General features: G+C 38.3%; 1 protein-coding gene across 4 annotated transcripts in view; it reads right to left on the minus strand.

Moving 5' to 3' along the window:
• Positions 1 to 423: 423 nt before the first annotated feature.
• Positions 424 to 17,014, minus strand: part of TRIM2 (tripartite motif containing 2) — a 59,829-nt gene continuing 43,238 nt past the window's right edge. For all 4 annotated transcript variants that reach the window (XM_084204652.1, XM_084204653.1, XM_084204654.1 and 1 more), the window contains exons 8-12: positions 16,841 to 17,008; positions 10,003 to 10,171; positions 8,306 to 8,376; positions 5,758 to 5,898; positions 424 to 4,760 (exon numbers count right to left, since the gene is read on the minus strand). In XM_084204652.1, the coding sequence (XP_084060778.1) occupies positions 4,608 to 4,760; positions 5,758 to 5,898; positions 8,306 to 8,376; positions 10,003 to 10,171; positions 16,841 to 17,008 (702 nt within the window). In that variant the 3' untranslated portion in view covers positions 424 to 4,607. The remainder of the gene's footprint in view (positions 4,761 to 5,757; positions 5,899 to 8,305; positions 8,377 to 10,002; positions 10,172 to 16,840; positions 17,009 to 17,014) is intronic.

Consider the following 17,014-nt stretch of genomic DNA (forward strand, 5'->3'; position numbering starts at 1 on the left):
TTGAAAGATTATATCGCACCTCAGCTAAAAGGTACTCTGTACCTGTGTGATGCAAGCAGAAAAGCTTACAGCTCTTAATCTTACTGCCACCAATGAAAATCTTAATTTTGATTCCTGGACTGAAGAAGGAAGAGGGGAACAAGGAAGCTCCAACTCTGCACCTTCTTCCCAAGAAGAACTCAAGTCCGTCTTTCCTCTGTGTCAACATAAAAATTCAACACCCATGAAATAAACCACAATTTCCTTAGCTTGTGACCTGTGGAGTCAGGGAAGAAAACTGGAAAAAATTACCTGTCTTCCTGCATTATGGGGTTACTTTTAGGGACAAGTGAATATGAGACATATGAAAAATAAATCCTCAACCACGAAAATAACAGAGGAAACAAGCTTTATTTTTATTATTTGAAATTTTTGTGCGTGGTAAAGGTACACATTTGACTCTGGTTTTCCTACATTTCCAAGACAGAGTAATTTTTTTTGTCAGCTAAAGCATTATGAATACCATGGCACACAGGAAGCTAAAACTACACACACACACACACGCGCACGCACGCACACACACGCACAAGTACTTTAATGTGCATCTTTCATCCTTGACCTTAAGGAGAAAAAGTCTGTATTTAGCTTCATAGGGATTAAAAAAAAAAAAAAAAACAAACAAAAACATCATCATCGACAACAAAAAAACAGGTGAGAAGAATATTTCATTATGAGTGTCAAGAGACTGCAAGGCTTACATATACACAAAACATATATTACAAAGATGGAATGTACAAAAACATTTTAAAAAACATGAAAAAAGAACTGGAAACACTCCTAGAACTGGAAAGCTGCAGCGTATCAACTGGTAGAGATTTCCATCAGGGGCTGCCGTACACTACACAACTTAGGGAACATTCCTGTGTCATAAAGCCAAAGAAAAAGTGTCAGGGTTAAGGCTGTGTTGCTCACAAATATCGACTGAAGTGCTGTACATTCGACAGAAATAAAATTACCTGTTAGGAACCTTGCCACTCCATAATACAAATACACTTTCCACAAACAGGTCAGATAGTCACTGCTTGAATTCTTAAAGAAAAGTTTGACTTTACATCATAATTTCATAACAAGCTGTCTCCCACAACTGAAAGTCATTTCTTTATAACAAACACAACATATTGGGCACTTATAGTTCTCATTATGGCAACACTAGATCCTTATTATAAAAAATATTGACATAAAATCAAAAGCCCTCTAGCTTTTACAGAACAGATGAGCATTTACAAGTAAATAGCACTCAATCTTCATGAGGCAATTGCTTGCCTAAACCATTTTCCTTTTCTTTTTCAAAACACTGGTGCTGGTTTAGCCTATGCAAAACTCTCCTATTGTTTATATTGGATTTATCTGAACAGATCTTTTTATTCTATTCACTGAACAATGAAAATACAGTTGGCTAGTTTGTCCTAAAATGCTCCATATGACACTAGATCTAATAACCTTTTGAGATTACTTTTGAGTTGAAGATTAGTTAAATGAAGCACATACTTTCACCATTCATGCTGCGCTGCTACTCAATTAGCATTCCAGGGAAGTCAAGGGACATTTGGTTATACCTGAAATCTGGCAGCAGCATGCCTGTAAAGCCTTTAATGAATGCTAACAACTCAGCAAATGACGTAGTGCAATTCTGACCTTCCCTTAATTGGATGAGAAAAAAAGTCTGCCAGCTTTTAAGTGCAGAATTTCTGCTTTGGTTGCTCTTTGTAAGGTTTGTAAGCCAAGCATTTTAGCGAAGTTGGCTTCAGAAGCACCGTAAAAAGCAATGTGTTTCTCAGTTTCCTGGTGCCAGGCAGATAAGGTCAGACCTTGGAAGGGAATGTCCCATGCCACTAAATTTGAAGTTGACAGCATTTGCTATCAGAAATAACTTCAAATTCATGACATTCTTTAGTGCCGCTCTGCTGATAATGTCTGAAAATCCAAAAAACTACTCAATTATAAGAAAAAAAATCCACAAAACTCCTAATAGCTTTGAGCTGTGTTGTGAGGAGGGTTATGTGCAGAATTCACTTATTTCATCAGGATGCACTGGATTCACAAGGGTTATCTAAAATCATGCTAAACAATGCTGAACCAAAGGACTGAAAAGCTTTTGAAGAAAAGTGTATACATGAAATAGCACAGTCTTAAGTATCTTTTTTGCTATATGCATTAGTATCTGATTTTCATGCTTCTCAAAGTACCTGACAACAGAGGATTTGGCAATGTTTTCTGAGGGGTAAGCATGTAAGCTTATTAAAATTGTATTCTAAAAATCCATATTTGGAACTAAATGTGATAACTGACAGCCACAGCACATTTTAAGAAGTTTTTATCTCAATCTGTGCAACCCCTTCTCTTTATTACTAAATACAGTTCAAATGCCTTTTCTTCACTGATGTGCTATTTAAGGGTCTTCCAATGTCAGAAAGTGTTATAAGGACACTTAGAATGAAAATTTGATCTACAGCTTTGTTAAATTTTGATAGGACAGTTTATTTGTAATGACCAGAGATACCATCTTCAGAATTTTAGGACAAACTCAGTTCAAGAAGAGGATATTTTGTTCTTTTAGTAATAACAAACTTGAGTTTTAATATTCATAAATGTTACCACCAGTTTCTTAGCTTCATTATACAGTCCTTAAGCTTCATGCACAAAATATTTATTCCAATGAAATAAGGAAACTTATATTTGCATGAGAAATTTTAAATTGATTCTATGTGCAAAAAATAAACAAAGGAAAGAAGAGGAAATATCTTCATGAAACAGTAATTAAAAACCAGATGAACCCCCCATTTAAGAACCTTGGGGTCTGCATTTTTACAAGTCAAATGCAACTTCAGAAAAAAACCATTAATTTTTCTCAAATTTATCGAAACAACCACCTTACATTTTAGAAATAAGACAAATACTTATAACAAGAAATTTTATCAAAGATTTCTTTCCATTTTGCAAACATGCTTAAAATACTCCCTTGTTTCTGACCCAATGCCCTTTTGTTTCAAGGCCCTAAAAATGAGAAAGGAAAGACAGCCCTTCCCAGGCTATTGTAGGCATTGGCAGCAAGCTCACAGCTCCTTAAGCAACACTTAAAAGGGAGCACCACTCTATCTATATCAGGCTACAGTAGCAATTCAACCTTTGACCACTGGATATAGAAATAAGAATAAAGCCAATGCTACTTTAGAAAGGACAAGTTCATACTTAGAAAACCCCCCACAAACCAAACATTAAAAGCAGAACCATGCCTGTAAGCATTTCCAGTTAAATTAATACTTCAACAAAGAACACAGTAGAGGGATCTGGCAGAGGAAGAAAGGTCATTTTTCAGAGTACTGCCATTGTCAAATATCATACATACGTTCCAGTTTGCTGAAATAACCCACATTTACTTTTTTTAAATTTTTATGTCAATCAGTCATACATACATACATACAAACAAATAGGAACAAATCTCACAGTCCTTGTTTTGTCCTCTAACAAAATTCCCTTTGATGAAGGACTTCAGGAATTGGTTCAAATTTTTATTTGTAACGTATTTTTTCTCACATAAAAACAAATAGCTTTGGTAACCCTTGGCTTTCCTATACAACCTCTGTTTGCCACAGTTCCTTTGGTTGTAGAACGTAGGTCCTCCACAGGGTACTTCTCTGGCTTTCTGTCCTGTGTGAAGCTGCATCTTATTTTAGAGGTTAATACAATGAGTTGCCGTAAGGAAATATGGCAATGAACACGTACGAAAGAGTGGCACACATAAGGTTAATTGACTTGACATTGTAATAACCCTGATCCTAATGAACTAGTTTGGTGTCAGAAGGTCTGTGGTTATACAGAAATTCCGCTCCCACTAATGTTTCGCTACAATTAAGTTTTTCCAGAGCTTTAGAAATGTCAGGTCTCTGCAAAGTCCTTCCTGCACATTGAGCAAGAGGAAGAGTGAAAAACGGCCACACGAAACAATCCTTCATTAATTCCACATGAGTAGGGAATTTGCATTGATTCTCATAGTGCTAAACACTGAGCTGTGTTGACGGTTAGAGCTAGGCGGATTTTGTGAGACTTAACCTTACACTAAAAAGGACCTAATTGTTATACACAGTAAGACTGAAGAATGTTAAAAGTGTAATACCTACCATAATGATGAGATCTAGAAGATTCCCAGGATCACCCCTGGGTTAAATAACATGTAAGAATGATACTTTTTTAAATTTGGAAGCTCTGAGCAGGAGCTATCCTTCGCAGTCATCAAAAAGCTTTGGGGACTTTTCCCAAACTTTTCTCATTTTTGCCTTATTAGTTAATTCCAGTTTCATAGGATGCAGTTTGTGTTTAATTTCACATTGTCTTTGTGAATTCAGTTACAGAGGATTTTTTTAATTAACACTTACAACAAAAAGTTCAGTGAGAAACATAAGAGGTGCAAGTCCTATGTAAACAAGGTAAGTTTGGAAATAATCACAAGAAGTCCATAAGAGACTCCTTTGTTATTAAAAATAAACACAAAGTAGGAGATCTCCTGCACTGGATCTCTAGGATGAGTCTTTTCTTAAGAGTGGGTGATTATCCAGCTCCAGAGCTCATTGCTACTGTAAGTATCGGTAGACCTTGAAGCAGTGATTTCCAGAGTCTGCGACTACAACGTGGCCATCTGAAGTAAGAGCCAGACCTTGAGGACCATAAAGGGGGTCGGCAGAAGTGTTAATGTAGGATAAAAATGATCCGCTTCCATCAAAAACCTTTGAGGGTGAGAAAGCACAGAATAAATGTTCTGAATAAAAAAGGAAAGTAGTGGACACAAGTCTGCTCTCATTTACACTGTTATACTTCTCATTTCTGAAACAGTGGACATACAATAGAATAAACAAGGGCAAAATCTGTTCTGTTATCTCCTAATATGCAAGTTTATATACAAATGTATGTTCTTATTATAAAGAACTAATTATAGCCACCAGGATCTTTAGTAAGAATTAACATACAATAAAATAATAATAATAAAAAATAAGAACCTCAGCTGTTCTTGTTCTAAAAATAGTCAACTACAATAAATCAAACTTAATTGGGAACTCAACCAACACCTTGTTTTCCTAACAAATATCACTGTTGTGGCTAGTCTGATTCTTAGGTTCCCACACAGAGAAAACCAGGAATTTGTTTACCCTGTTGACAGTGCTTCCTGAGAACAACTCATAAGCAGCTTCCTCAGTTTTATATTCAGTGGAAATAATACATACACTTATTTATTAGGTATTCTTTGGCAAACAGGAAGACCTTGTGATTAGCACTTAAAAGATAAAAAGAGTGCAAATCTCATAACTTGAAAGCAGAATAATTTCTCAACATTTAAAAAAGATGATAAAGATCTACCACATTGACCTCAGGTCATTTACTTTTTCATATTTTCCACTATGTCTTTGATCTTCTGTTATGGTGATTATAAATTACTATCATCTCAGCAAATCTTGCAAGTCTCATAAGTCATCAAGAAACTTTTGGGGAACTACTTGGCACCAAAATCCTTGGTCACAGTGGCCATCAGAGCTGCCAGCAGCCACACTGAAAAGCTCACAACCTGACATCACCAGGCTGAAAGTGGACAATGAGGTATATAAAGGATGGTGTGAGAAACCACATCACTTCTAATGCTGCTGGTGTTTCTTGGGCAGTCTGAAGGCCAGAGTTAGCAACCCACTAGTTTTTTTAAATTAAGCACCTTTGACATACAGAAATTTTTACCTGTATTCGGCTGTTTCCCCAATCTGCTACAATAATATTTCCATTAGAATCTACTGCTACTCCCGTTGGTGCATTAAATTGCCCATTGCCTTCTCCATTTGATCCAAACTTCAGCATGAACTCTCCCTCCTGGTTAAAGACCTGTATGGGTTAAAACAACAACCTTAATATGGTATGGTATCAAGTATTATATGATCTGATTCATCTCAGACATGGAGGCAAAGGGCCCCAGAATTCTTCTGCAGCTTGTGCATCTTGAACTGAAAAGAGCTGAATGCAGATGCAGCACTCGGTGCTTTGTTTCTTTGGAGCTAAAACACAATGGAGCAGATGCTCTCTTCTCTGCTTCCATAATCTAACACACATTGCAAATCATGGCATGCTGCTCTCTGTAGACAGGTCAGCAACTGAATTCTCTGTGATGGTAACAGGTTTAGACAGCAGAAAGATGGAGCTGATCAATGACTATTCTGTCAGTGACCTGGATGTACCAATGGGACCAAACAAGATACAAAATGTGTCATTTACACAATCCACAGTCATCTCTAAAATATTTTCGTCCATCTTGGATCCAGGCCCACCTACAGCACAAGGTCCAACAGTGTTCTTAGAGACTGACTGTGACTTGCACAAGAAAATGCAAAGACCTGACAAGTGCCAAGCGCACACTGAAGTGCTGATAAGGTGGAAGATGTCAGGGAATTATTGTGTTCTCAAACACCCACAGTGAACGGAGAAAAAAACATTTGGGGGAGGAAATTAATGAAGTACCAAGTTAGTGCCTCAGAGGATTAAAGAAAATAATAATAAAAAAAAGCCAACTAATGAAAAAATAGACAAAGATATATTGCTCTCTCCCTGGGCTGAAGTGAGCAAATGAGAGAGAAGCCTACATTGCACAGGATTTTCCATAAAAGATGCCTGAGGGAAGGAGCATCCTTGAAGGTTAATGGGGGCAGGAGAAAAATGTTGCTGAGTGAGCTTGTTTAATTCAAGACACTAGTGGCAGGATGCAGCTTTGGGACTCATAAGAGTGAAATTAATTTATTTCATTATTTATAATTTATTATTTAAAAGAAGATATACTCTCTGCTCTCAGTTTATAAACTCTCCAGAGTGTCAGCAGTTATAAGTACCAATTTAGAGAACACTACAGAAACAAGAATCTTTTCTGGTTAGTACCAAATTGTAACAAGTAACATTTGTATCCCATTGAGTCACACCAGAGACAGATGGGACACTCTGTTCTCATTAGAAATGTAACAATTATAAATCCTCTTGGATGCCACACTTCTTACATTTCTTCACTTGCTTTTTTTCCATTTCAGTTTGCCCCTTGCTGTTAAGCCTCTCCAGGCATTCTTGTTACCAGGCAAACCTTGCTTGTGGAGAGGTAATTTATGGAGTCATAGGCCTCCTGCTGCTTTAGGGCTCCTGCAGCAGTCTTGGTTTGTGTGTTGTAATCCAAACCACGAGCTGCTACTTCCTCACCAATTCCACAAGGATGTGCAAGCAAGGCTGCTATTCCAGACTTAGGTGATTCGGCACTGCTAAGGACACAAAGGTGTCTATGCTCAGGCAGCAACCTCCTATTTCAGGTGAATACATAACATTTATTTTTTCAATTAGAAACAGTGAAGAACTAGACTGAGGGTTCAACTTCATGTTCAGTCAAAATAGGCATTAGGTGAAATGCCAGGGATTTTATTTTGTTGGTATGTGGGACCGACACACATGTCCTGAGAGCCCAGGTAGAACAGCATCCAGCCTCTGTCCTCCTGCTGCTCTCTCCTGTAGAGAGAGGGCACAAGAGCACGTGCAGGAAGTGTAGGAAAGGGAATGTCTGAGAACAAACACACGCAGGTGAGGCATTTCTGAAGTGGCCTGTATCTCCTTCATAGACACTTGCCAACACATCTCAGCCTGTTTCCTTGGTCTGGTTTATTACTGGGACAAACAAATAAACTTCCTATCATACCATGACTTTAACAGGCCGAGAGTCAGGAATTCCCATGGGTGTAAGGACTAGTGCCAGTTCTGCCCAGTGCAGGAGGCATTGAATGAAAACCAATAGTTACATGGGCTTTAAGAGAATCAGGTTGTAAAATGGGTCCAGTAATCTTAAAGTTTATAGGTGTGTAATTTAAAGATTGTCATGTGTCTTTACTTTGTTATAATTTTACAACTAGAAATGTGGAAAGCTTTTACTGGGAAATTCAAAAGCCAGACTTTTAAAAGAAGACAGAACACAGAGTCAATAACAGGTTTGGCAGAGGGCTACTAAAAATAAGTAAAGTTGAAATCATTCATTTATGTTTAAGCAATTATATTAGACACCATTATAGTGACACCAAAGGCAATGGACTATATCTTGACTAAGCAATGCACTGCATGCAAAGTTCTCTGAAAGTGCTGTCCCTATAGCAGAGCTATATCACACTCCCTGTGTGGAGTGTCATTTCTTTGGTTTTAACAATATGTTGTTTTGCCCAAGAAAGTATCATAATAAAATTAAAGTGGCAACTTTCCAAGTTGCCATTGACAGTACCTTGACAGAATGGTTATGAAAATCTGTAATGATAATTTCATTGTTGCTGTTTACAGCTGCAAAATGAGGACCTGCAATGCAGAAAAAGAAGAAGAAAAAATAGTAATACCATTAAAATAAAAAGTATGGTTAAACTAAAAATCAGCCTGCCAGCATATTATGTTTGGCTTCCGAGCAATAGTAGTCCAAGTGGGAATACCAATTTCAAATTAAGAGTAATTTTACTTCATTGTTTCTTTAAAAGCTCAGCATGCTTTTTGTAAGCACAAATAATTTCTTTTTCAACCAGTTGTCAGCTATTGTTACCAATAAGCATTGTTGATTTCTCCCACCCTTGTATACATATGACTATGCAGAGATTTATGGGCTTATTAACGAGACAAAACATGAAGTGCTTAAGCATAAAGTTGAGTATACACTGAAAATTGTTATCAGAAATGTTCCTGTTAATTCTTAATTGCAATATTTTATGCTCTGTGTGCTCGCATCTTACAAGTATTTGAGCTAACAAGTTTTAGGATAAATAACAAAGTTACTTAGAAGACCACTGTCAGGGGAAAAAAGGGCATTTTTTGCTTTACATTGTGTATTGAAATATGTATGCAAATTTGAGTAAAAAACAAATGGTAGCTTGAAAACGGGCAAGTACCTAAATTAAAACACTTGGTGCTATTTTGAGTTATTAAACAGAACAGAACTCAGTTTCAGTTTTCACAGTATATCAGGGTAAGCTATAAAAAAGTGAAAAATTTTCAATTGAAAACATTCAAGTATTGACAATTTACCTGCTTTTTGTAGCCTATCAGCAAGAACAGGTGATATATTTCTCAAATGAACTGTTAGGAAGTATTTGCCTACTTTTTTTCAGGAGGTGCTTTTGCAAATTTTTGAATGAAAATAAATTGAGATACCCAGAAAATTTTGCTGTGTTAGAGCCCAAGCTATGCCATAAAGCATTGCAAGAGATTTTAGGATAAAAACACATTGATGCTATTCCTCTCTTTCACCATGAACCAGTCAAAACATCAGACCAATGAAGCTACATACTAAAGATGACCCAACACCTGTAAAATGACCTGCATACCTAATTTGGCACCTTCATTTCAAATTTTGAAAGAACAGCTATTCACTTAAAATATATCAGTGGAGCTGTTCTGTTTTTTAAACTTTAAGGAATGTTCTACTTGAAAGACAGCATGTGCAAGCAGTCGGTTGAGTAAAATGGCAATTCCCTAAGCTTACATTGGCTGTTCCATAACTCTGCCTTCCTGATCTCAATCTTAACCCTACCCAGTTACACTCATTTTCTAAGAGATACCACTTAGGGCATTGGGTTTTGTGTGTCTGATGATTGGAAACACAAAGCACAGCATCTGAGTTGATGGTGCTGAACAGCTTGGCGTGGCAATTACAAAGCGCTTATAAAATGCTAGTTAAGATCAGTCTTTCTTGGGTCACTGATCTGAAATGTTTCCAGGCATAGGGAGGTAGATGAAACAATCTGGTTACAGTTACATTTGCAGAACAGATGTTGCAGTCTGCCTGGCAATCAAGCAAATAGGAGCTGTATGTCTAGCAGAACCTCTCCCCTGGAAGATAAAGGGGTAGGATACAGCATCTTCAACATGCTCAAACATCATGCAAATGTGAGCAGAAGAGGCAAGAAAAGGGGATTTACATATTACCATCAAGTGTACCTGCAAACTGCTTGTCACCATTTCCTCGACTTCCAAACCTGGTGACTATTTTCCCATTTGGCTGGAAGATGAAGACACAGCATGCTTTATTGTCCACTACAATGATGTGTCCATTACGATCCACCGAAACACCTTTAGGGCCCATGAGCTTTCCAGACCCAATTTTGGCCTAAAAGGGAAAACACAAAACAGGAAAATATGTTGGCATGAGAGAAATTAGTACAGTTTAAAGATTGTATTACAGGCACAGAGCAGAATGGAGAGGCTTTTTTTTCATCAAAAGATGAAGCAATAGTTTTTATCAGCTCTTACCATGTACTTCATAATTTTTTTCTTCAGCTGAAAATAAAGTCTGCTTTCTGTATGTCTTTTCTAGACTGAAAATTCTGCCACCTCAGCAACTGAGTCCAAATATATAACTCATAAGAAATACAGTAATCAGATTCATGTGACTTGATAAACCTGTCAGAAATGTCTGTGTATCCAGCATTTGGGTAGCAGCAGGATAGGCAGACAAGCAGAAAGGACTTTTGTCTCCTATTGTGTGCTGTTCCTGAGTCCAACAACCACCTTGATAGATAGGAGACATCTTTATCACTGCCTGCATCAAAGAAGTCAGAGTTTTTGGAGCATCAGGCCTGGGTGGGATGTAGGCTGATGTCCTCTGTTGCCTTTCTTGGGTTAGTAAGACCCCAGCTCCTTCTGAGTGCTCTCAGAAAGAATTTGAGCAGAGCTAAAGCTCAGGCTAACCTCTCTATCTTCCACCAGATTCCACATGAGATTGCTTTACTTGCTGCTTAGACACATGAAGTGTCAGCTGAAAACTGCAAAAGAGAGAGGATTATGTTGCCAAACAGCAAATGAAGTAATCTTTGAAACACTAAACAAATCAAAGCTTGTTCCTGTCTCAGGTAAATAAAATTATTTCCATCATTTTAAATAGGCGTCGTGACTACCAAAACCATGTGCCAGCATAATAAGCAACAGGAGGGGAATTGTATACAATATTTCACTGTGAAAACGTTCAGTGGAGATGAGATGGATCTCATAACAGTAAATTATTTGGAAAGCCTAGGGAGCTGTCAAATCCAAAAATGCCAGAAGCATGCTTTAGTAGGTTTAAAGAGAAGGGATTGTTAAAAGAGGATCTAAGCAACAGAGCAAGCAGAAATTGAGACCAAGCCTTCAAAAAATCCATGAGCTACCTGGGCATATACCCAAGAAGACAGGATCACCTCACAATCCAATCTGCATTTTTCATCATTCAGCTTTTTTTTTAGGCTGGGATTCTAGAAACTGTTTTAATCTACATAAAATCAGTTGAGTTTTGACCTTTCAGTTAAAAAAGGTTGTAAATATTCAATTATTTGTGTTGGAATGGAGCAACTTGCATCCTGCTTACAGACCTTTTTTTTAATTGATGGACAGATTTGAAAGCTGGTTTCAAAAGTCTGTACTGGACCAACAATCCAGTGGGGGGGCTTTGTTGAAATTATGGGTTCCAGAACTTTCAGATTCTATAGTAATTTGTGACAGACACACCCTACAAACTGAAATTCATATCTTGGTGAAGAACATACTTTTCTGTTTGCATTGGAATTTAAATTAAACGTGTACTAAGATATTCATCTTATTTACGAAACAAGGCCATCTTTCACTTCACTGCCTTTGCAGAGTGAGACAGATCACCCCCTAGAACAAGCAATGCTGGGAGTCATAGAATCATTTCGGTTGGAAAAGACCTCTAGGATTGAATCCAAGCATTAACCTAACACTGTCATATTTACCATTAAACCATGTTCACAACTACCACATCTACTTCTGACTTCTTGCTGCTCTCCCCTCCCTTCTGCAATTGTTGAGTAGCAGTGGGACAGATTACAAGGCATTGAGAAAATCCATTGCCTAATTCATTTTTCTCATGTCCCCGATGTTTTCAAAGCAAACAGAAGGAGCTCTCCTATCCTTAGTACATCCCATGCTCCTATTGCATGGTACATTCTTGTAGGCAGGGTTGCAGGTAAAAAATAGGAATGATCCTAAAATAAAGCCACCTGGGTACCCTGAGGATGGCTGCTACTAAGCCACTACACAACCTTTTTCAGTCTCCACTAAAGAAAATTCCAAGGAGCAAATCTTGCAGTTCAAGACTATGCTTAGCCAATATGCAATGATCTTGTGTCAGTTTTATGTTCATGTACATATACTGTTATAAACTGCAAAATATTTAGGCAAAATCTACCTAATTGAATAATGCTAAAATATTCCCAGGAAAAACGATTAAAATTTATTTTGCGTTCACCAGGGGAAAGATATCAGCAGACCTACAAAATGTAATCAGTTTGTATAACAGCAAAGCAGCAAAACCATAAATCAAATGCAAATCTGTAGATGTATTTCCTTTGAGGTGATTAAATCACACTGTCCTCTTTCCTTTGGGATGCCCATGTGGTTGTCTGCTTGAGCACTGCACCACCTCCTTACCATCTTTCCAGGATTCCTATGGAAAATGACTCAGACTCATGAGTACAGTGTCTTCCTGCCCATATAAACACATATGGAAAAATATAACAAATAAATCACATACTACATTAATGGGCACTCAGTGCTGAGAAGAGTAATAAAAATCACTATTCTTGGGCCAGGTTTAAAATATAATTTGCAAGCAGCAATAAAGTATGCCCAGCTAGAGTTTGCAATGCTTTTTACTAAAAATCTGTTCCCAGTTTAGATCAAAATATGCTGATGACACATTACTGGATTTGGCTGAACATATTCTTTGTATATTTTTATTTCAGAAAATTTCTTAGAATTATAGGTTTGATTATTTAGAACAGAACATTATGAAACCCAGTCACTCCCATTAAGTGTATGAATGGAAGTATTTTCAGACTTTTTTTCCATTAGAAATGAATACAGTATAATGAATCATGTAAACCCTTAATATAAATAATGTGTTTAATTTGATTCAGTCAGGGACATTTTGTCCCTTATTTTATAGGCTCTTAGGAATTTAGACTGGTTTTCAAACATGTGTTTATAAAGTCACCCTACCAGGTCGGAAAATATTCTACTGTGGGATATTCCTACAAGAAAAAGAAAACAAACCAAAAAAAACCACAAAAAAACCCCAATCAGCCTACATAAAAATTTATGAATACTTTTCCACTGTGGAAGTAAGCATGTTAGAGCTAAGTTTAACTTTACCATTTTTGTTGCTGTCTGAAAGGTTCAAGATTGTCAGAGATTAATCAAAAACTTCCAACAAACCATCTTTTCCTGTTTGAGAACTTATCTATTAAGGAGATACAGCTTTGTCACACTTTGCAATATCATACAATGAGTGGATTTATCATTCATCTGACTGTCAAAATTCAACTGTGACCATTTAACCGTAATACCCATTCCCATATATGCAACCAGCTTCAGACAGCTCTTTCCTTAATTCTACTAGTGAGTGAGACAAGGAAGAAGTCTGACATATAAAATATTTCCTTTAATCTTTTCCCACTTATCTAAACGTGATCCTGACTTGCAGAGCCCTATTTGATTGATAACAAGCTTGTCACCTTATATACAGTTCTTCAAGACTAGAAAGAAAACAATCCTCAGAGGAACAGGAATCATTCTCTTGGCTCTGTTGTCCAGTTCCTTCACTAGGTTTGGACACCACTTGGTGAGGAGCTGGTACAACTGCTTCACCATGCCCTCTCTCCTTAGCCTAGTGCTGTATGTCCTGCAACAGCTTTCTTAGCAATTTCAGAGTATTTGACACACCGTAATCTGCCTTTTACAGATGAAGAAAATAAAGCACTGGGAAGTGAAATGGAAGATCACTAGTCACCCATGAGATCTGTGGCATAGCCAGAAATAGAAGCCTCAAATCCTAAGACCCAATCTGAGTCTTTATCATATCCAGGTTAGTACAGCTGTTCATGTGCAGAAGCTCATGTTTTGGTGCAACCTTAGATTAGAGTTTGCCCGCCTCTGTATTTATGCAAGTTTTACAGCCTTGAGAAAACAGAACTCTGTTGCTGCCAGAACTGAGGAAGGTGACACTTTTCTGCCTGGCAGTGGAGGTTGCCAAGGGGGGTCAGTCCAGTGCTGTAATCAGGGACATGCCTGGGCCTGGCTCCAGGGAAATTTGCCTTATGGCTCACATGACTATTAAAATTCGGCTAAGGGAGAGTGAGTGTAAGTAAATACAGAAGGAAGGGGACAACATCAAAAATAGTTAGATTAAGCTCAAAACAGCCCCCTGATATTGCTGAGTTAACAACCAGCAGGCCACCTGCACCAGAGGTCTTACACAATGACTTGAAGGCACAGTCCTTTGAAGGCAGATGCCATTATCCCTTTCTCTGTTATTTTAGCAAGTGCTGCCCAATTTAATCTGACAAGGCCCCTGTAAGAATTACCACTGCCAACACACAAAACATAACAAAGCTTTGCCCATATTCCCACAGGCTAGATCTGTTACATCTATGTTCTGTGCTTCCATTATATTTTATTTAACCCCTCATAGAATGATATCCTGAGCTAGAAAGGACCCATAAAGATCATCAAGTCCAACTCCCAGTCCTACACCATCATGCCCAATACAAGCCCCTTCCCTTCATGGCACTGGCTGTCCCATATCACAGCATCACCTTCCGTGTCCATGATCTCCCAAAAATGTGTGTGTCCTCCCACAGTTCCCCCAGGCCCTGTGCTCACCCCACCCTCACCCCTCCTCCTGGCACAGCTCTCCAGCTACACTGTACAGTACATGATCCCCTGAACCAGTGCTGCACCAATACAGGAGCCCCTACTCCCATTACAGCTCCTCAGTGTGGCCCTGTGCCATCCGTGTCTCCATCCCAGTGTTCCCACTGCCTCGCTCCTGCTGTCCCCATGCATATGCTCTGCCACCTGCCCTCCACCCAGCTCCTGCACTTATGTGCTTATGCCTACCCTCTGTATAAAAAAATACTTCTACAAACATTTATTTTTCCTCTCATAAATATGGCTTATTGCATTCAATCTAAAAATAGTATTTTATACAATTGATGTTACATCTCTCATTTAATCATTCTAGTCCCACGAGCTATGAAGTCTGATGCATTAATTTGCATTAACCACACAAACACTGCCAACATCACACAGCTTTTGCATTTTTTTGCAATCCAATGAAAACATTGAGTGAAAACAAATCTAGGCTTCGCATCAGAGGAACTACATTAATAATTAATTTTTTCCAATACCTGTCTCCCTGCTGGTAGTATATCACACATAGCATCCTGGCTTCTCCAGAGCTTTTTCCTCCAGAGCTGGCACCATGCAAAATGCTGGATTTACAGCATACCTTAAGAAGGCAGGAAAACAAGCCCTCCATGTTCTGTGTCCAGTTCACATTAAGGATGTTAATAATTATTTAAAACACACCTAGGATAATCAGAATATTTGGATTTTTAACTGAATTACATATTTCTTTGGGTTTGTTTTGGTGCTTTCACTTCTTTTAAGAATTTCAGCCAAAACCAAGGTTTTCCTGTGTAGCTGTAAGTTTTCAAAATTACTTAACAACTAAAATCACATCCTCTCTGCAAATGCAAACAATTTGTATTTTTTTAACACTTGCATTACATTTTACTATTGCTTTACTTGAGCTTGAAGTCTATACACGATCTGGATACTTCTAGAAGCGTGCACACTGATTTCTCAAATGAAGGTCACTGAGGACTACGCAAGGACAATTGCCTATTTGCATTTGTCACTTTGCAAAGACTATTCAGAGAAAGGCTATTTCTTGCTGCACACATGAGCAGCTCAGAACCTGAGCTTTTTGGCCACTAGGCTGCCAGAAGATTAGCCAAACAGGCCATATCTGCCCAGTGCAGGACTCCAGAACTAAGTAACTATGGTAGAAATTTCCCTGCAGATCTATTATCCCTATGACCACTGAGTACAGCTAACCTCTGCCAGAGGTGGCTCTCACTAATGTGCACCATTAGTGCATGAATGCATGATACCAGACTTGGTATCATGCATTCAGAGAACAGCACCAAGTAGAGGAAACCTTTAATTCTCTCTAGAGCTGCACCTGAACCCAAGCGAAATAAATGTCGCAGGTTGGAAATCATCAATATGGTGTAGTAGCTGCTGTCTTATTTTATTCCCATTAAAGGGATCAGAGTTGCTATGAAGTTGTTTCCCTTAGAATTTCTGATTTCTGAAACCTACGACATCATTACTGTCTTTCAGTTTTTTCAGTGCACAACACACCAACTAGAACACTCCTGTTTATGCTGTAGCACTGAAACAACACCCTGGGTTACCCTTCCTTGCTTTTATTACCAACAGGATGATACACAAATTATACACTGTATTTGCTGAGAAGTACGGAATAAAAGGGGAAGTCATCATCAGTCTGCTACTTTCTTTTCCTCCTCCATATGTCACTGAAGAGCTTCATGTACTCCCTGTAAGACTTTGTGTTTGTGTGCATAGATGTATCTGCACACACCCTTCTGTACAATCAGAGCACTAATGATGTGAAGGTTGCTGAGCTAGTCCAACTAGCCTTGCTGGCACTTGCTGTCCTCGACCATAAGTTATAGAAAGGCATCTAAGCACCCAGTATGGAACATGTTGTCTCTGCTTGGTGTAACATTAGCATTACTGCTGTGATCTCCTCCTATTAATTATACCATGCGGCTGGGTCAGGGGTTTCAACATCACAACAATGGAATTTAGACTAAGCTACAGCCAAACTATGTAGTTTCTTGAAAAATAATGTTACTTTGCATTCCTTTGTAAGGCCAAGAAAGCTCCGGAGAGTTCACATAGTAACTCATACCTTAAATTTTCCATCTGATGAGAATATGCTAACCCATTTGTTATCATAGTCTGCAATAATGATGTCACCACTGGGATGCACAGCCACTCCTGTTGGCCGCTGCAGCTGGCCAGGAGACCTTCCTCGTATGCCAAAACGGCTTTTGAACTGACCATCATTGGAAAATATCTGTAA

The sequence above is a fragment of the Fringilla coelebs genome, assembly GCF_963513975.1.
Source record: "Fringilla coelebs genome assembly, chromosome: 4".
NCBI lineage: Eukaryota > Metazoa > Chordata > Aves > Passeriformes > Fringillidae > Fringilla > Fringilla coelebs.